General features: G+C 42.5%; 1 protein-coding gene across 2 annotated transcripts; it reads left to right on the top strand.

Moving 5' to 3' along the window:
- Nucleotides 1-585: 585 nt before the first annotated feature.
- On the top strand, nt 586-20,892 carry LOC110522313 (adenylate cyclase type 3). 2 transcript variants are annotated; one of them, XM_021600619.2, is made up of 20 exons: nt 586-2,714; nt 4,520-4,669; nt 5,428-5,558; nt 5,731-5,842; nt 6,509-6,636; nt 6,806-6,964; nt 7,088-7,250; nt 7,388-7,489; nt 7,601-7,710; nt 7,829-7,990; nt 16,658-16,745; nt 16,845-16,961; nt 17,837-18,108; nt 18,230-18,311; nt 18,513-18,671; nt 19,191-19,337; nt 19,498-19,614; nt 19,721-19,847; nt 19,918-20,042; nt 20,213-20,892. In XM_021600619.2, exons 1-20 carry the CDS (start codon nt 2,037-2,039, stop codon nt 20,399-20,401), a joined length of 3,318 nt encoding a protein of 1,105 aa, XP_021456294.1. In that variant the 5' UTR covers nt 586-2,036; the 3' UTR covers nt 20,402-20,892. The 2 variants fall into 2 exon arrangements, with proteins under 2 accessions (XP_021456294.1, XP_021456293.1); XM_021600618.2 differs by having other exon boundaries at nt 587-2,714; nt 7,088-7,253.
- The last annotated feature ends 988 nt before the right edge of the window (nt 20,893-21,880 follow it).

The following is a 21,880-nucleotide window of genomic DNA, read 5'->3' as shown; positions in this document are numbered from 1 at the left end:
GAAGCTGCTCTGGGAACAGTGGCTGTGGTGAGTTTTGGACCAAAAAGGGGCAGTGAGGGTGACGGTCATTCTCATCTGCCCTGAGCTGTTAAGGGAGCCACGGCTGCAGGGATGTGACCGGGGACCGCGAATTTAGAACCTCTGTAGTAGTAGGGGCGGTGCTAAGCTTGCAGGGTCTAGCACAAGGAACTGTCATACTGGGACCAGCAGAATTAATAAATGTAACCCTTGTTGCAGTGGTGTCCTTCATACTGGGTGCACCAAAGAGTCCGTTCCATACAAATGAGGGGTGAGGTCCTCACAGGGGCCAGCCTGATGGGAGGAATCCGCATGGAAACTGTAACCGTGGCAGCTGCACTTTAAGCAGGGGCACTGGGAGCAGCAGTGCTAGGAACAGCTGCACTGGTGAGACTGGGGACATTGGGAGTACTGGTGGCAGCAGTACTAGGAAAAACTATATGTGGACTGGGAGACTGAGACAGTGGCTTACAGCAGCAGACTTTGTTATTTCTGTTGATGCTATATGTGTGTGTGTGTGTGTGTGTGTGTGTGTGTGTGTGTGTGTGTGTGTGTGTGTGTGTGTGTGTGTGCGCACCCATTTGTACTTTTCTGAGACTTTACAGAGTGCACTAACATTATTTGCTGACCATGGCCAGTTCATGACCTAGAAATCATAATAAACATGAAGGATAACTCAAGGTGTGTATCCTTTGTCTATGATTATGATTATGGTCATTATGAGGATGCAGGATTCATAACTTACTTCCCTAACTAAACCCACAATAAGTATGAGAACTACCACCGCCTCCCTTCCTTCTTCTCTCCATTCCTTACCTCCCTGCTCCATCCTCCATTCCTCCCCCAAGACACAATAACAATCCAGTAATTAGTTTGGTTTCAACTGCGTTAGCAACATCAGGGAGAGAGAGGGGAGGGCAGAGAGAAAGAGAGGGAGAGTAAGAGAGATTGGTCTGTTTGCTGGATAGAAAACAGTTTAAAGAATCCTTCTGATTCAAAGCGGATTAAAAGCAATGATGCAATTGACCATTTTTTGCCAGCCTTGATCTAAAACCAGTCGTGAGTACTTATGGAATCTGTTGGATATTTACCTCAATCTTGACTAATTAGAACATTTTAGGTGATGACAGTTGTCCCAACTATTTGAGTTTATTAAACAAACCTGTTGTCAAGTCTTTAAATACCACATTTGCACTAAGATTGTAATTGTTTTAGATAATATTGAATATATTGCGTTTTATCTATTTCAAATGGATATGTCTAATGCTTTTAGATGACTTTGGCCTACTTTAGAATGAATGAATAATGATATTGTGTATTTTACATATTTCAAAGTATTAGTATTATTTTGTTTTCATACTGTAGAGTTGGATATGATGTGTCAGCGTTATGCGTAATTGGATAACTATCGGTTGTTATCCATCCAAGGCAAAGTGAATCAAGACAAGAAACAAGTTATGTCTTTTTGAGATGACCGAGTATCAGTCTTTATAAAAGGAAAACCAATATGATTGTCTTGCATGCTGCTCTACACTGTGAGATTGCGAGGTTTGCCATGGAAACGGTGGACAGTGGCGCAGAGATAGTGACTGTGTGATCTGGTAGGCGAGGGAGAAATCTTCAAGCATCGCGAATGTTATTATTTTGCAGAGCTGCCATAATGGTGAATCGGAAAACATAGACATATTTTTTTCACAACGGTAAGGGGAGTTTATGTCAAACTTGGTGGTGTTAGTCAGACCAAGTCTTCACACGATATGGTGGACGTCGTTAAAATGAGGGTCTGATGCGATTCACGGGAGACACTTTTAGTTAGCCTACTGTGGTTAGGCTATGTCATCATGTCATTAATTCCCCTGAAAAGCAATGACAGGGTTTTCCTTTCGTGACATCTCACTGAATCGCTGAAGCTAAACACTCCCTGTCTGCTTGCGCACGCAAGGATCTAGTGCGTTTTGGAGAAAAATAGGATTACGGATTACCTTCACTGAGACTGGAACTCTTACTCTGGATCCAATATGTCTCTAAACCGGGTTTACACGGACACGGAGCAGTCTGCAGAGGATACTGGAGAATGTTCGGCCACAGTCTCATCGGACAACGGGCACGGGGCAGGTCGTACGCACGAGGTGACCGTGCGCAACACCGGCTGCTGCGTGTGCCTGCCGCGCATCATGCGCCTCACCTTTGCGCCCGAGTCCCTCGAGCGGCTCTACCAGGTCTACTTCCGAAGACAGCGACAGGAGACGCTTCTCGTGCTGGTGGTGTTTGCGGCGCTTTTCAACTGCTATGTCATTGTCATGTGCGCAGTGGTGTACACGACAGACAAACGTGCAATGATCGTGGTCGCGGCAGTTGGACTTGCTGCGGATATTGTACTCTACACGCTTTGCCGACTGCGCAAGCTCCCCGCGACGCCTGTTGTGCGCGGTGCGATACCATACATACTCTGGTTGATGATAGCCGTGCACGTGCTGTGCTACCTGGGGCTGAACTACCAGCTTTTCCCCCAAGCCAGTGACACAGCGGGCTGGCAGGTTTTCTTCAGCTTCTCCTGCTTCCTGACGCTGCCCCTGACCCTGGTCCCTCTCCTGCTACTCACAGCTCTGTCCTGTGGGATCCATACCCTGGTGCTGGGGGTCACCATCGCCCAAAGGCACCAGGACAGCCTGCAGGGAACCATACTGCTCAGACAGGTAAAGGAGAGGTGGATGTGGGTACAGATTGGGATGGGGTGGGTGGAACAAAGGTGGGCAAAAAGGGAAGGGGTGCTGGTAGGTGAGTTCTCAGCAAAATCAGGGTGTACATTTAACTCGGAAAGTATTACATTTACACTATTTTCAGTGAACATATGAATCCCACTGAACAGGTGTTAAAATAACACATTTGAAAGTGTTAAAGATGTAACTATATTGCAGTGTTCCACATTCAACTCTTAAAGTTTTCAAATGAACTTGATTGTGGTGTTTTCATAACTCTACTGTAGAATAATATGCAACACCTACAGTGTAAAACATAACACTTGATTTAGAGTAAAATTGACTTACTTTGCTTAGTGCTGTCGCTGTTACGCTTTTTCAGTGTACAAAATTAACACCTGTAGTGTTAGTAAATCATTTTGGGGTGTTGTTTTAACACTATATGGTGTATAGCCTAATTTCATATTTTCCAGGGCATCTTTTCAAGGGAATTGTAGAGTTATCACCCATGACTGTAATTGTTAGTGACAGAGACATTGTTATTTAAAAAAAAAATTTTTTTAAGGTCTGTGGCTTTCACCAAGTGAGTACATAGGCAAATGCCATCATTATGCCATTCATGACAATACAATACTTATATGATTAAGACTTACTTTGAGGGCCTAGTTTCATCCCAACACAGTGGTGTTTGGCAACTCCTGGTTTTCAGGCCACACCAGGCCTGCAAGTCACATTATGCTGGCTTGCAAAGTGATGTGTTATACCAATTGGAATACAGCCAGCATTAGGATATCCAACAGACTGTCAGGGTTGGGTGAAGTTAGTAAGAAGACCACCTAAACCATTTAAACTGGAACAATCATTTCAGTAACGGTGCAATAAATATAGCAAACTGTTTGGATTAGTTTAGAAAAATGTATGTAATTTGTCTTTGTGTAGCATGTGATTAATCAATCAAAAACACAGATATTAATAATAAAAAATAAGAAAATAACACTGGGGGTTAATTTACTCCACTGAGTGTTCATTTCACTCTTACAGCAGGACCCTGAACAGCTTCAACCCCCAAGCCATAAGACTCATAAGTAGTTAAATACCCTGGCTAACTGCATTGACCCTTTCTGCACTAACTCTTTTGACTCATCACATACGCTGCTGTTATTATTTATTATCTATCCTGTTGCCTAGTCACTTTATCCCTGCTTATGTGTACAAACAGTATGCACCGCAATTACCTCGTACCCCTGCACATCGACTCGTTAATCATTGTGTATTTATTCCTTGTGTTATTATTTATATATTTTTCAAATATTATGTCTTCATCTGCATTGTTGGGAAGGGCCCATAAGTAAGCTTTTCACTGTTAGTCTACAACTGTTGTCTCCAAAGCATGTGAAACATACACTTACATTTAATTTGACTTAACTCCTGAATCAACACTAGAAATGTTACACTGAAAAATCAACACTGGACAATTTGCTCTGTGGGAAAGAGGACAGGCGCAACACTGGCTGGTGAGATAGGGCATGATACAGGTGAGAGGACCTGAAACATCACACACACTCCAAACTCAGGTAATCACCATTAAGTTGCCTTTGTGTGTCAGGTTATGCAAGCCAGCTGTGCAGGGATCTGTGGGACACCCTTCGAGCTGAGTGTAATTTTGGAAAATGTTGTTGAACCTGCTCACTGTACTCAGTGAGAGTTGTCACTTAGGAACGTAACGCTCCCTCTGCATCCCTCACAACCTCAGTCAGTCAGGACTTTGTTTTCAGCCACGTTATGTTCATCCCTTCCCCCAGCTCCTGGCTAACTGGGTGTTGTACCTGTGTGCGGTCACTGTGGGCGTGATATCATACTACATGGCCGACAGGAAGTACCGAACGGCCTTCCTGGAGGCGCGCCAGTCCCTGGAGGTCAAACTCACCCTGGAGGAGCAGAGCACCCAGCAGGTAGATGTGTGTGCGCGGGCGTCTGCATCCGTGCGTTTGTGTGTATGTGTGTGCCATGATGCCTGAGTGCTCTAATTGCAGTGTGTTGTCTCTGGCTCTGGTCTAATGGGCTGATTAGACAGACTGTTGTTATCTTTACAGTAGAGGCATTGTTAAGGAGGTCACATACGTACTGAGGTATGCAGAGGTGTGGGACCAGGGCTAATGTCTCTTTCCATCACTTCCCGCTTTCTTTCTTCTCTTGCCTTTTCCTCTCTCCCTTTACTGCTTTCCATTATCTCTCTGTCATCTCCCCCTTCTCTCTCCTCTGTCTCCTGTCCCCTCACACAATCCTCTCTGTCATTACTGTCAAATTAACTGAGTCGACCCTAATTCACTGCAGCTGATGAGCCAATTATTATTGTGTCCCTTCCATCCTCTGTTATGCTTTTCCCTGACTGCTACTATTTGTAGAGCAAACAGTATGGGCCCTGGGGAGAGAGAGCGAGACAGAGGGAGAGAGAGAAATAAGTTAGAAAGACAGAATTCCCAGAGTGGCAAAGAGGCAGTGGAGGCTTCTGGGAGACGGGTGCAGCCAGCCAATCAGAACACATCTGACTGCTTCACATTGCCATGACGACGCGGCCCTGAGAGGATGCTCACAGAAATTATACTCCTTTCTCAAACATGCAGTACGCGCTGTGCGCAGGCGCGCGCACACACACACACACACACACACACACACACAAACACGTCTGTCTCTGTCTTTGTGTGTGCAGGAGGAGTTGTTGCTGTCCATCCTGCCCAAACACATAGCAGAAGAGATGCTGGAGGGCATGAAGAAACAGGCTAACCAGAACGAAGTGCAGCAGTTCAACACCATGTACATGTACCGTCATGAGAACGTCAGGTTCGTCAATGTTAATATAACGTAATGCGAACGTGAAGATGTGCTATCATTCAGAAATACTCATGACAATCATCTGTACTTTAACACATGGAAATTGAGTTAAGCAATTTAGTTCTCTGCCTTCCCCTTTCTCTCCCCCTCTTCTCTCTCTCTCCCTCCCTCTCTCTTACAGTATCCTGTTTGCTGATATAGTGGGTTTTACACAGCTCTCCTCAGCGTGTAGTGCACAAGAGCTGGTCAAGCTGCTCAACGAACTGTTCGCCCGCTTTGACAAGCTAGCTGCTGTGAGTTTCTCTCTATACCAGGAATTGTCAACTAGATTCAGCCACGGTCCCATTTTTTTCTTGAGTGGATGGTCGGGGAGCCGGAGCATAATTACAAATCATTTTAAATTGCAAATTGACCGTAAAATGCCCAAACAGATATAATATTTGACTAAACCATAATAATTTACAATTATTACGTTTGTATACGATCACGTGTCTTCTCTATAGGGAATAATTGGGAATATATTTCCAAAATGAAAATCACTTGGAGTGGATTTCCTGGTGTTTGTACAGTCTTTTCTGCCCAACAATAAAAATACTATTTAAATAATTGCTCATAAAACTTGGGGAGCCAAATAAAAACACCCACGGACCAAATTCGGCCCGCCGGCCGCCAGTTGGAGAACCCTGCTCTATACCTTGCTTTGTCTCATGGTCGTGTTTCTCTGCCTCCTTGTGTTGTTCTCTCCTTATCTCTCACAACAATACGTTATATTAGGTGACTTTCACATTCATCTGACTCACCTATCTCTTCCATAAGGATACTTCTGCTGTCTTGAAAATACACTGTTTATTTCTCTCGCAAACACACACAACTCATAACATACTGACATTCATATCATTCCTGTCATTGTGTCTCTACTCTCCTCTCTCTCTATATCCACCCTCCCTCCCTCCATACAGCAACACCACCAGTTGCGTATCAAGATCCTGGGAGACTGTTACTACTGTATCTGTGGCCTGCCTGATTACCGTGATGACCACGCAGCCTGTTCCATCATGATGGGCCTGGCCATGGTGGAGGCCATCTCGTAAGTGAGGGGAAGGAGGAGAGGAAGGAAAAGGAGGAGGAAGGGGGGAAGAAGGGTGGGATAGGTGGGAGAGGAGGGTGGAAGAGTGAGCATGAGGGATGTGCAATTTAGAAAAGGATAGCATTTAGAAAAACGGAATTGAATTAACCCCTTTTCCGTCCAAACTCAGGTATGTGCGTGAGAAGACTAAGACAGAGGTTGACATGCGTGTGGGGGTGCACACAGGCACTGTGCTGGGAGGGGTGCTGGGACAGAGGAGGTGGCAGTTTGATGTCTGGTCCACTGATGTCACTGTGGCCAACAAGATGGAGTCAGGAGGGATACCTGGGTAAGAAATGTACAGCAAGACCACTGGCCCAGGGAGAGGTCACTAGTAATGCCTCTGAGTGTCACTTTCATTGCCAAGAGGGTACATAGACAGTGTGTGTCTATGGGTGTGCGTGTTCTCCAGGCGTGTCCACATCTCCCAGAGCACCATGGAGTGTCTGCATGGAGAGTTTGACCTGGAGCCAGGAAACGGAGGGGAGAGGTGTGAGTACCTGCTGGAGAAAGGCATAGATACCTACCTGGTGGTGTTCTCCAAGGAAACCACCCAGGTCAACGGACTCAACAGGGTAGTAAGTTATGACCTCTCTGTCTGACCTGGTTCTATAAATGTAATGTTTTATATTCCTCACTCTTTCTGGCCTGGTTCTGTACATTAAATGTTTTATATTGCTCTCTCTGTCTCTCCCCACTCGTCATTTTTCAGAATAGAATCTCTCCACAGTTGATTAACACCACAGAGACCAATGGGAGCGTCGGTTCTGTCCAGGGCACGCCCACAGAGCGCAAACAGGAAGCAAAAACACAGGTACACCTAACCCCTAACTTCCATATTTTCTTTTAAGATTTTGATTAGATTTGACTAATTGTATGAATTTCACTACGAGCCTATCCATGACCTCTGACCTGTGTTGCCTAGGTGACGAGCCCTCAGCGTCAAATAAAAAAGAAAGTAGATGCCAGGGAGAGTGAACAGGAGCTGAACAGACTACTGCACCTGGAGCTGCTGGAGAGAGAGAACGAAGAGACGTAAGAGAGGAGGAGAAGGGGAAAGGGAGGACAGGCTGGGGGGACAAAGCAAAGAAGAAGGAAAAGTATATACTCATCCATCTCTCACTCTTTTGATCTCTCTCTCTCTTTCAATCAGTGCGAAGGAGCGTCGGACCAACCCTGTGTCCCTGCAGTTTGTGGATGGGGAGTTGGAGGGGCGTTACTCTGCAGAGAAGGAAAGACAGAGTGGTGTAGCTTTCTGCTGCAGCTGCCTGGTCCTCTTTTTCTCTGCAGGCATGGAGGTCCTCATAGACCCAATGTGAGTTCACACGTTATATTCAACACAAAATATTAAATATACTGTACTACATCATAAACTACAACTACAACATAAACGTCCCTTTTTCAGGACCCTGTCTTTAAAACATCAATTGTAAAAATCCAAATATCTTCACAGGTCTTCATTGTAAAGGGTTTAAACACTGTTTCACAAAATTGCAGTACTGCGTAAAGTTCTGTATCCAATTTTCAAGGAAAATAGATAAAAAGGGAAATGAGTCGCTCTCGTCGTTGATAAACTATATATTGATAACCAGTTGTTCAGAGACACAAAGACTAGTCCATGGTTATTTAAAAAAATTACAAAGTTCTTATAGACGAAGAAAATAATTTAACACAATTCTAGCCCGGTTATGGATTGTAACAATGAAATAGAAAATCTATATTTTTTTATTGATCTTCAAATATAACTAATTGGAACACTCAATCACTAATTCAACAAGATGAAGATAAAAACTCAGTAAACAGAAGGCACAGTATGTGTGGTGTGTTTATTTATTTTATGTTTTTTGTTATATTTGGGAAAGGGTGTTGTTGAGTGACCTTGTACCTAGCCGGTGGGGCTTCCGGTGGGCTGCCCCCACTCAGGCAGTGGCAGTGATGGCAACACTTGCTGCAGTAACCCATGCGAAGGGGGTCACACTCGGACATTCCGAGAGGGGGAATATTATTGTGGCCCTAGTGGCACAAAATCATAAGTCTGACTGCATGGAGATGCTTGGGAATATGGTCAATACGGGGGACCGTGTTGTGGGTGTTTCAGGGAAAAGGTGTACATTTGACCTCCATCATCTAGGACGTGACAATGGTTAATAAAATCTCTCCATTTCAGCCCATTTTTTTGCACAGTCTTGCAGGCCTTCTCATACAGCTGCAACTGTATATGCATTTGTAAATCAAGACCTTTCTTGAGTTGGGCTCTGGGATGGTGCAACTGTTGAGAATGTGAGCCTGTGGTTGAGTGTGTGGGTGCATGTGCGTAACCCACAACTGTTGCAAAGGAGTAAAATATGTTCGGGACAATATAGGATGATTCACACATAATTTTGGTAATGGCGAGACTGGTGAGAGGTAAAACCCTTTGCATAAACTGCCTACATTACTACAAATATTAATAGCTAATTATGGAAAATAAGAAACAGGATTTTAAATATATATATATTTCTTTTGATGGCCAAATATAATACAAATCGAAGTGAGGGCGATGGAAATGCATTTGGCGGTTGATCTACTTCTGTTCTGTAAATGGCACTGTGTGCTCTTTTCGAAGGAAGGATCCCAGTCTTTTCAGGGCTATGGGATTCGGGGGTGTTCTTTCAGGCACTGGGATGACAACCCAACTCTGGATGAGGGCTTTTAGCGGGTGGAATAGTGGGGACCAATTGGAGGTTTACTTAGTAGCAATGCAAATATCATGGTACAGCTATATAGACACTTAATCATCGTGTTACTTTTTAATGGTACGTAAACAAACATATATTTTGATAAATAGAATTGAAAGGTGTGTCTCATTATGGTAAGTGGTGAAATAAGTATAGCCAGTTAGAATTGTAATGGCCTAGCAGATAATAAGAAAAGACGATCAGTATTTACCTGGCTAAAAGAGAAGGAATATAAGGACTGGGGGGGGGGCGAAATATATTTCTACATGGGCAAAGAAATTCTAAAGGGGTGATAGTTTTAATTAATAGTAATTTTGATCAAAATGTGCAAATTGTCCAAACAGATCAAGGTAGATGGATTATTTTAAATATGTTATCGGACAGATAACAGATATGGCTTATTAACCTATACGGTCCAAATAATGATGATCCAAGCTTCTTTGAATATATATATAAGAATTTATCAACTCTACAAGCAACACTAGACTATTATTATGGTGGGAGATTTTAATACGGTCTTAAATACCTCTATGGACTGGAAAGGACATCACACTACAAACTATCACCCTCAGGCACTTAAGGAATACATGGAAATATTGGAATTAGTGAATATATGGAGACTTAAATACCCTGACATGGTGAGATATACATGGTGGAGACTTAAATACCCTGACATGATGAGATATACATGGTGGAGACTTAAATACCCTGACATGGTGAGATATACATGGTGGAGACTTAAATACCCTGACATGGTGAGATATACATGGTGGAGACTTAAATACCCTGACATGGTGAGATATACATGGTGGAGACTTAAATACCCTGACATTGTGAGATATACATGGTGGAGACTTAAATACCCTGACATGGTGAGATATACATGGTGGAGACTTAAATACCCTGACATGGTGAGATATACATGGTGGAGACTTAAATACCCTGACATGGTGAGATATACATGGTGGAGACTTAAATACCCTGACATGGTGAGATATACATGGTGGAGACTTAAATACCCTGACATGGTGAGATATACATGGTGGAGACTTAAATACCCTGACATGGTGAGATATACATAGCGGAGGCTTAATCAAGCTAGTCGTCTCGACTACTTTCTTATGCCATTCTCTCTGACACCAAAAGTTTAAAAAGTGTTGATAGTGGACAGAATGTGGTCAGATCATCACATAATTGGCATATATATTACTCCTACAGAATTTCCACGTGGGCGAGGATATTGGAAATGTAATCAAAGCCTACTAGATGATCAATTGTTTAGAACTAGGACAGAAGAATTTATAACTGACTTTTTCAGACATAACATAGGTACAGCAGATCCCCTTATTGTATGGGACACTTTTAAATGTGTCTTTAGAGGCCATGCAATTCAGTACTCATCTATAAAACAAAAGCAATTTAGAACAAAAGAGTCCGTATTAACAAAGGAAATTGAAGGACTAACAGTACAGTTAGATAGCAATAAAACTGTACCATAGAGGCACAGAATAAGTTAGAAAAATCCAGATCCAATGTAATATATTATAAAAAATAAAGCGAACTGGATGGAATATGGGGGAAAATGCACCAAATTATTTTTCAATCTTCAATATAGAAATGCTACCAAAATTGTTTTATTGAAACCTGTTACAAATGATGGAGTCACGCATGATTCACCAAATTAAAGTACTTTAAGAAAAAAAAATTGTTTCAGTCTCCTCCATCTCCACTAACTGAAACTAATTGTATGGATTTTTTTCCTAATAATAATAATGTAAAATTACTGTACAGAAAGACTAATGCGAAGGCCAAATTACAGAGGAGGAACTTCTTGATGTAACTGGGGCCTTTAAGGCTGGGAAAACTGGCTGGATGGCATACCAGTGGAAGTATACCAAACTTTTTTTGATATACTCAGAGGACCATTATTAGCATGTTTTAACTACTCCTATATAAATGGTAGATTATCGGACACGCAACAAGTTCTGATATCATTATTACTGAAACAGGACCCAAGTGGTATATATAAAGATCCAGTCCATTTAAAAAAAATTGGAGACCTCTTACACTTCAGTGTTGTGATGCAAAATGCTTGGCGCATAGAATTTAAAAAAGTATTGTCAGATATTATTCATTCAGTTTTTTTTTACATGGACGATACATTGGAGATAATATAAGACAAGTACTGGAAACAATAGAACACTATGAAATATCGGAGACACCAGGCCTGGTTTTCATAGCTGATTTTGAAAAGGCTTTTGATAAAGTACAACTGGAGTTTATATATAAATGCCTAGAATATTTCAATTTTGGGGAATCTCTTATAAAATGGGTTAAAGTTATGTATAGTAACCCTAGGTGTAAAATAGTAAATAATGGCTACATCTCAGTTTTAAACTTTCTATCTAGAGGAGTAAAACAGGGTTGTCCACTATCGGCATATCTATTTTTTATTGCCATCTAAATGTTAGCTGTTAAAATTAGATCAAACAATAATATTAAGGGATTAGAAATCTGTGGTTTAAAAACTAAGGTGTCATTGTACGCTGATGATTCATGTTCTTTTAAAACCACAATTAGAATCTCTCCACGGCCTCAGAGGATCTAGATACTTTTGCTATCCTCTCTGGATTAAAACAAAATTATGATACGTATTGGATCACAAAAAAATGCCAATTTTACATTACCGTGTAGTTTACCAATTAAATGGTCTGACGGAGATATAGACATACTCGGTGTACAAACATTAAAGCATTAGACCTCTCACTAAAGGCATTAGTCATAGAAAAGTTATACTTAAAACCAAACTGGTTCTCTAGTAAATTGGTAGGAATGTCTCATCCTATGTTCAATAATTGCCCTTTCCCCTTTATTCAGATTACACCTGCACACTTTCTGTTGTTTGAAAAGGAAATAATCTACAAAATATTGTTATTTTTTAAATAAGCCTTAAAAAGTTGGTTTCAATTTCAGTTTAATCCACCAGAAAAGACAGAACAAATAATAAAACAAATATTGTGGTTAAACTCAAATATACTAATTGATTAAAAATTGATTGATTTTTCGAAGAAATGTTTAAAAAAGGTATAATTTTAGTGAATGATACAATAATTAGGACTGGTGGAGTTATGTCACCCATGCAGCTAACACAGACATATGGAAATGTCCTGTATAAAAAGAGCATAAATGGTTAAAGAAAAGTGTGATAAATAAAAACATATACCAATTTAATTTAAGGACCAACAATTTGACATCTGTGCCATAAAAATTGCAAAATAGTTGGGAAGAGATTTTCAATGTACCCATTCCATGGCACATGGTTTATGAATTGATAAGCAAAACAGGCCGGATTCAAAACGTCACATTTTTCCATTTAAATTACTATACAAAATTCTTGCAACCAATAGAATGTTATATATATATATGGGGGATACAATCTTCCCAGCTCTGCAGATTTTGCTGTGAGGAGGAAGAGTCATTAGATCATTTATTTTGGTATTGTCCATATGTAGCTCGTTTTTGGTCACAGGTACAGGAATGGCTGAAGAATTGCAACATTTGCCTAAAACTAACGATAGTTAATCAATCAATAATATAATAATAATTTTAGCAAAAATGTTTATTTTTAATTTACAGTCTGTTGTAGAAGCTATGAGAATAGAAAGGTTCAGTACTTTTGTGAAGCATCACAGCACAGTTGAAAAATATATGGCAAATAGAAATCCAAAATGGATGATGTTGAGAGATAGATGGGAGGGGTTGAATGGAGCTGAAGGGTGGGACTAATAACAAGATAAACAATGTAAAACATACGGGGTCTGTAAAATGTATATAGGTTCAGAACTTTTTGTGAAATAGCACAGTTACAAATAGAAATCAAACTGGATGGACATCAGAAATAGAGGAAGGACTAAAAACAAACAAAAAATAACTATTGTAAAATAGACTGTGTCTGTAAAATGTATATAAGATGTATAAATTGAAGGTAAAAGCCAAAGTGTTTATTAGTTTACGCCAATTGGGGGAAGGGTGGTAGGGTTTGAGGGGAATAATAAAGGTATATTCTTTAAAAAGTATGTATATCTATATAGGTATGTGTATAGACACAGTGCCTTGCAAAAGTATTCGGTCCCCTTGAAATTTGCGACCTTTTGCCACATTTCAGGCTTCAAACATAAAGATATAAAACTGTATTTTTTTGTGAAGAATCAACAACAAGTGGGACACAATCATGAAGTGGAACGACATACATTAGATATTTCAAACTATTTTTAACAAATCAAAAACTTAAAATTTGGTCGTGCAAAATTATTCAGCCCCTTTACTTTCAGTGCAGCAAACTCTCTCCAGAAGTTCAGTGAGGATCTCTGAATGATCCAATGTTGACCTAAATGACTAATGATGATAAATACAATCCACCTGTGTGTAATCAAGTCTCAGTATGAATGCACCTGCACTGTGATAGTCTCAGAGGTCCGTTAAAAGCGCAGAGAGCATCATGAAGAACAAGGAACACACCAGGCAGGTCTGAGATACTGTTGTGAAGAAGTTTAAAGCCGGATTTGGATACAAAAAGATTTCCCAAGCTTTAAACATCCAAAGGAGCACTGTGCAAGCGATAATATTGAAATGGAAGGAGTATCAGACCACTGCAAATCTACCAAGACCTGGCCGTCCCTCTAAACTTTCAGCTCATACAAGGAGAAGACTGATCAGAGATGCAGCCAAGAGGCCCATGATCACTCTGGATGAACTGCAGAGATCTACAGCTGAGGTGGGAGACTCTGTCCATAGGACAACAATCAGTCGTATATTGCACAAATCTGGCCTTTATGGAAGAGTGGCAAGAAGAAAGCCATTTCTTAAAGATATCCATAAAAAGTGTAGTTTAAAGTTTGCCACAAGCCACCTGGGAGACACACCAAACATGTGGAAGAAGGTGCTCTGGTCAGATGAAACCAAAATTGAACTTTTTGGCAACAATGCAAAACGTCATGTTTGGCGTAAAAGCAACACAGCTGAACACACCATCCCCACTGTCAAACATGGTGGTGGCAGCATCATGGTTTGGGCCTGCTTTTCTTCAGCAGGGACAGGGAAGATGGTTAAAATTGATGGGAAGATGGATGGAGCCAAATACAGGACCATTCTGGAAGAAAATCTGATGGAGTCTGCAAAAGACCTGAGACTGGGACGGAGATTTGTCTTCCAACAAGACAATGATCCAAAACATAAAGAAAAATCTACAATGGAATGGTTCAAAAATAAACATATCCAGGTGTTAGAATGGCCAAGTCAAAGTCCAGACCTGAATCCAATCGAGAATCTGTGGAAAGAACTGAAAACTGCTGTTCACAAATGCTCTCCATCCAACCTCACTGAGCTCGAGCTGTTTTGCAAGGAGGAATGGGAAAAAATGTCAGTCTCTCGATGTGCAAAAACTGATAGAGACATACCCCAAGCGACTTACAGCTGTAATCTCAGCAAAAGGTGGCGCTACAAAGTATTAACTTAAGGGGGCTGAATAATTTTGCACGCCCAATTTTTAAGTTTTTGATTTGTTAAAAAAGTTTGAAATATCCAATAAATGTCGTTCCACATCATGATTGTGTCCCACTTGTTGTTGATTCTTCACAAAAAAATACAGTTTTATTTCTTTATGTTTGAAGCCTGAAATGTGGCAAAAGGTCGCAAAGTTCAAGGGGGCCGAATACTTTCGCAAGGCACTGTATATATATATGCATACGTGTATGTATGTGGATAGAAAAAATTTACCCAAAAATATATGGGGGATTAAAAATGATGCAGACAATTACATTGATGGAAGCAACAATCTTTCCGCAATATTAAGCTGATCCACCCCTTAAAGAAATCATAAAATAAATTAAAAAAACACTGTTTCCTATGAATGTTCAATGAACCATAAACAATCAATGAACATGCACCTGTGTAACGGTTGTTAAGACACTAACAGCTTACAGACGGTAGGCAATTAAGGTCACAGTTATGAAAACTTAGGACTCTAAAGAGGCATTTCTACTGTCACTGCAAAACATCAAAAGAAAGATGCCCAGGGTTCCTGCTCATCTGCGTGAATGTGCCTTCATGGAGGCATGAGGACTGCAGATGTGGCCTAGGCAATAAATTGCAATGTCCGTACTGTGAGACGCCTTAGACAACACTACAGGGAGACAGGATGGAGAGATGATCGTCATCGCAGTGGCAGACCACGTGCAACAACACCTGCACAGGATCGGTACATCTGAACATCACACCTGCGGGACAGTTACAAGATGGCAACAACAACTCCCTGAATTACACCAGGAACTTACAATCCCTCCATCAATGCTCAGACTGTCCGCAATAGGGCTTGTAGGCCTGTTGTAAGGCAGGTCCTCACCAGACATCACTGGCAACAACGTTGTCCATGGGCACTAGCCCACCATTGCTGGACCACACAGGACTGGCAAAAGTGCTCTTCACTGACGAGTCGCGGATTTGTCTCACCAGGGATGATGGTCCGATTCGCGTTGATCTTCGAAGGAATGAGCATTACACCGAGGCCTGTACTCTGGGCGGGATACATTTGGAGGTGGAGGGTCCGTCATGGTCTGGGGCGGTGTGTCACAGCATCATCGGACTGAGCTTGTTGTCATTGCAGGCAATCTCAACGCTGTGCGTTACAGGGAAGACATCCTCCTCCCTCATGTGGTATCCTTCCTGCAGGCTCATCCTGACATGACCCTCCAGCATGACAATGCCACCAGCCATACTGCTAGTTCTGTGCGTGATTTCCTGCAAGACAGGAATGTTATTGTTCTGCCGTGGCCAGCGAAGAGCCCGGATCTCCCATTGAGCACGTCTGGGACCTGTTGTATCGGAGGGTGAGGGTTAGGGCCATTCCCCCCAGAAATAACCATGAACTTGCAGGTGCCTTGGTGGAAGAGTGGGGTAACATCTCACAGCAAGAACTGGAAAATCTGGTGCAGTCCATGAAGAGGAGATGCACTGCATTACCTAATGCAGCTAGCTGGTGGCCACACCAGATACTGTTACTTTTGATTTTGACCCCTCCTTTGTTCAGGGACACATTATTCAATTTCTGTTAGTCACATGTCTGTGGAACTTGTTCAGTTCATGTCTCAGATGTTGAATCTTGTTATGTTCATACAAATATTTACACGTTAATTTTGCTGAAAATAAATGCACTTGTCAGTGAGAGGACGTTTTTTGCTGAGTTTAGTATGTGTGCCTCTGTCTGACAGGCTGGTAGTGAACTATGTGACCCTGGCGATTGGAGAGGGGTTGCTGCTCATTCTCACTATCTGCTCCATGGCTGCCGTCTTCCCTCGTGTGAGTCTCCTCCTCCTCTGATGATAATGATGGAGGTGTTGATGATAATGGCAGTGATGATGGTGATTTTAATCATGTTTGTCTGTGTCTTTGTAAAAGATGTTCTCGAAGAGGCTCGTGTCGTTCTCGATGTGGATCGATCGAACCCGTTGGGCACGGAACACCTGGGCCATGGCAGCCATCTTTGTTTTAACCATGGCTGAGATTGCCGATATGGTGAGCCAATTTTTTCAGCTTGTGTGTGTTCTTACCTTGTTGCTATCATACTCTTCAGTGCCTTCTAAACAGTTTGTGTCTGAGTACCTATCCGGTTGTGACGAGATGGAGTACAGCTAAGACCGGAAGTGATTTTTTTGTAACAGGTTAGGAGAGCATTTTAGCTAACCCTAAACATTTTCCTAACCTTAACCTGCTATGTTAATTGTCCTAACCTGCTGTGTAAGTTCTCCTAACCTGCTGCAAAAAATGACTTTCAGTCGTAGCTGTATACCACCAGAGAGGAAGAGGCGAAGCGACAGGTTTCCCTCTCACCAAAATCTGTCCAAAGTAAGCCCAATGTGTTTCTATGGGCTTATTTTGGACTTAAGCTTGTCGCCTGTCTTCCCGCCTTTTGAACAACTCCCATTGTTAGGGCGGAGACATGAGCATTTCATCATTATATACAGGTTTCTGATACCACGTAGTCAAAACCGACCCATCCCCATAGGGGTCCATTACAGAGAGTTAGCTGTCTCTCACTGCCTGCACGCTCATTTGGAAGGCCCAACTGGGACAGCCTGTTCCACACTTTACTGCTTTTTCTGTTAGGCAGGAACAGGACTCCCAAATGTCAAGAGAGGAATTATCAGTGGCGCAGAGATGTCTAGTGGAGTGTGGAGCATAGAGAATGTGCGGCCACGGCAATGTTGCCCAAATTATGCTTGAGTTAAAATATTGCTTTAGTTTGTTTTTGTTTAAATGTTACACTGACGTTTTTTGTAACATTACATGTTAACATAGCATTAGGGGAGTTATAGTGCATGCCACTACTGGAGTATTGCCTTAGTTTATGGATCGAACATTTCTCACCCTAACCCCTCTTGACATTGTAGCTGAGCTGTGTCCAGCCTCCCTTCCTGTTCCTCAACACCAGTGCTGGCCTCAGCAGGGAGTCGCTAGGTGACGGAGGTTGTGCAGAAAACCCTAAACACTACAGCTATATGGCGGTGCTGTCGCTTGTGGCGACCACCATGCTGGTGCAGGTGAGCCACCTGGTCAAGCTGGGGCTCATGCTGCTGGTCATTGTGGCAACGGGCGCCGTCAACATCTACAGCTGGAGGGATATCTACGACCTGTATGACTTCATACGATTCACCAGCTACAGGTGAGGAACTATGATCCCTCAAGTGGTGCTAAAAACATGTACTTACATGGTAGTTATATTGGCAGGTAAAGTAGAAAGCTGTGGATACTCAATGTGTTCTCTCTCCCTCTCGCATCCTCAGAATGTCTATAGTCCCTTCCAAGTACCTTATGACAGTGATGATCATGATCATGATGATCTGCTTCTACTACTTTGCCAGACATGTGGGTTACCTCCTCCTGAACATCCTCACAATCACACCTCCTATTCACATTGAGTCAGACGTCCATGAGCATCAGCCTCGAACTCGTCAATCATACAAACTGAGAGAGACTGTTGTTACTGATCTCCCTGACAGCACTAGTCTGTATGAGCTTGCTTGAAACACTCCCTCTCTTTCACTCCACCCTCCTCTTTTTCACAAGGTGGAGAGGCAGTCGCGGAAGCTTTTCCTGTGGAAGATTGAGGTGCATGACCAGAAGGAGAGGGTGTTTGAGATGAGGCGCTGGAATGAAGCGCTGGTCACCAACATGCTGCCTGAACATGTAGCCAAACACTTCCTCGGTTCTAAGAAGAGAGACGAGGTGAGAGAGGGAAGAGGGAGTAGACGGTGAGAGAGGGAAGAGGGAGTAGACGGAGAGAGAGGGAAGAGGGAGTAGACGGAGAGAGAGGGAAGAGGGAGTAGACGGAGAGAGAGGGAAGAGGGAGTAGACGGAGAGAGAGGGAAGAGGGAGTAGACGGAGAGAGAGGGAAGAGGGAGTAGACGGAGAGAGAGGGAAGAGGGAGTAGACGGAGAGAGAGGGAAGAGGGAGTAGACGGAGAGAGAGGGAAGAGGGAGTAGACGGAGAGAGAGGGAAGAGGGAGTAGACGGAGAGAGAGGGAAGAGGCAGTAGACGGAGAGAGGGAAGAGGCAGTAGACGGAGAGAGGGAAGAGGGAGTAGACGGAGAGAGAGGGAAGAGGGAGTAGACGGAGAGAGAGGGAAGAGGGAGTAGACGGAGAGAGACTCAAAGAAAGGGCATTCAAAAAATACAGGAAATTGTAAAAGGATGTATGATGAGCTTGAGTGTTTTTCTTACCCATCAATTTTGTTTCTCCTCTGTAGGAGCTGTACAGCCAGTCATACGATGAGATAGGAGTGATGTTTGCCTCCATCCCCAACTTCTCAGACTTCTACACAGAGGAGGGCATCAACAATGGGGGCATAGAGTGTCTGAGGATCCTCAATGAGATTATCTCTGACTTTGACAGTGTGAGTGATCTCTCGCTCTCTCTGTGTGTGTGTGTGTGTGTGTGTGTGTGTGTGTGTGTGTGTGTGTGTGTGTGTGTGTGTGTGTGTGTGTGTGTGTGTGTGTGTGTGTGTGTGTTTTAGTACAGTGACGGGATAATTCATTTCCTTGCTCCCCTGCCAGCTGTTGGACAGGAATGAGTTCCGCTTCATCACTAAGATTAAGACTATAGGAAGCACCTACATGGCTGCGTCTGGAGTCACACCCGAGAGCAACACCAACGGATACTGCAACCGCCCGGTAACCACAGCAACTGACAACACAGAATACATCATCAAGCTCAATGTATATCAGCATGACTAATGGCGTTGATGATAATGATGAAGGCTCTATTTCTCCCCTTCAGATAGAGGAACAGTCATTGTTAGAACGTTGGCAGCACTTAGCTGACCTGGCAGACTTTGCTCTGGCCATGAAGGTCACTCTCACCAAACTCAACGACCAGTCCTTCAACAACTTCATGCTACGCATCGGTAAGTGTGCGCGTGTGCCTGCGAGCGTGCGTGTGTGTGTATGTTTGAGTGACATGTCTCTTCCTCTTAGGTCTGAATAAGGGCTCTGTTTTGGCTGGAGTGATTGGTGCTCGTAAACCTCATTATGACATCTGGGGCAACACAGTCAACGTAGCCAGCAGAATGGAGTCTACAGGGGTGATGGGCAACATCCAGGTAACACACATTTCCTCACCTGTCTACTACCCTCCTCTCTTTCCCCCTTATTTCCCCACCTCAGTCTTTTCCCATCTTCTCCTCTCTTTAATCTTGATATACATTTTTCCTTCTACGTCCTATAATGTCCCATTTTTATCCGTCATTACCCTATGATGTGCTTCCCCCAGGTGGTGGAGGACTGTTATGACATCCTAAAGGAGTACGGATTCCGCTTCGTCAGGAGAGGCCCCATCTTTGTCAAGGGGAAGGGGGAGCTACTAACCTTCTTCATGAAAGGGAAAGACAAAACTAGTAGCAACGGCACTGGTCCCACCACTACTACTACCCTTCCTCACCAAGTAGTGGACCATTCCTGATCCTGACCCACACCTGCTGAAACAACAGACAGTAGAGATTACACACGGATTGATCATTCTTATGTAACATGCTATGACAGATCAAACTTAAAAATCATAGACAAGTGTACAGTTGATGCATAGGCAAGCATACTGTTTCGACAGGCTAAGAAAACAAAAACACACTCAATTCTGTACTAGCCGCTTCTGGATTCTATGGTAACTGATAGTTCAAGTGAAAAATATAAAATCATACCTTTTGATGGGTGGGTACATGTACAAAATATGAGCTTTTGTGTATATATTTAGATATAGGCAACTACTTCATAGAACAACATAAGTCCATATTGACATCAACTAAACTCACTAGTGTGACAGTTTGCCTTCAGTATGATTATCCTCTATGTTATTTTATTGTTTTTAAACAGTCAAGCTCGGGTTTTGTAAGATAATGCCGCCTGAAAGATTTTGTATTTATAATGTGTTGATAAAAAATGTTTTCATTAACTTTTTACGAAGTTTGTACGGCGATTTTTTTTTTTTACATGTAATGTCTTGGTGGGGCAAACAAAAAATTGTGGGCTGCTTGCCAGCTAAGCCACAACACTAAACAATACATGATTTACACTATAACGGTGACAAATGTGACAATCAGTGCCCACAAACTGTTAAGGCCTACATAAAGCTGTCCCAACAGCAGAGTCCCAACACCTTACCACTGCTACACCTGGCTATCAGCGGAGCCTTGTCTGGCAGCAAAACAGTTCATTCAGCCTTATTTACTGCCTTTTAAAAAAACATAGCTGATATGGCTGACTTGCTTAAACAAATGTGGTTTATACTGACAATTGAGTTGTACAAACTATGGCATAAGGGGATGACAAGGGGATAAGAGGCAATCCGTAATTTCGATTAAGACATTAATGAGCGAGCGACGGCAGAAATAGTCAACTATTTTTTCAGCACTTTCGAAATGTACAGCGACAGAATTCAGAACATGGGCCGTTCTTACAGTGTACTCCCTGATAAATAAAATGGGCATATAAACAGACAATGAAAGCTCTTACAATATTAGATGATTACATTGTTCTAAACCAGGTTATAGGTTATATGTGCACCACCAAATTAGAACAGTAGGAGAACTGAAGAGGTGAAAATAGCACAAATGATTAGGGTGAGGCACATTGAACACTGTTTGGGTCGTTGCGTTTCAAAAAAGATACACGTCATATAACACTATTTGACGCGTTAAATAAGCTTTCCATTTGACACGTCAAAAATTTTATTATAGAATGTTGTGTGTGCTGAATTTTCACGTGCAAGCCCACGCCACCACGTCTATCAGTAGCACTTTCAAATCTGTACAAAAAAGGTCTGCAAACAAGCACACACCGGGCCACGAACAATGTGTTTACAATACCGCGTTGGTGAAAATAGACCAAATGATTAGGGTGAGTCACATGGGCTACTAACAGCTTACTACACAACATACACTTAGTA

Source organism: Oncorhynchus mykiss, chromosome 4 (genome assembly GCF_013265735.2).
Source record: "Oncorhynchus mykiss isolate Arlee chromosome 4, USDA_OmykA_1.1, whole genome shotgun sequence".
NCBI classification, from domain to species: Eukaryota; Metazoa; Chordata; class Actinopteri; order Salmoniformes; family Salmonidae; genus Oncorhynchus; species Oncorhynchus mykiss.
This window is presented reverse-complemented; position numbering and strand designations above follow the sequence as displayed.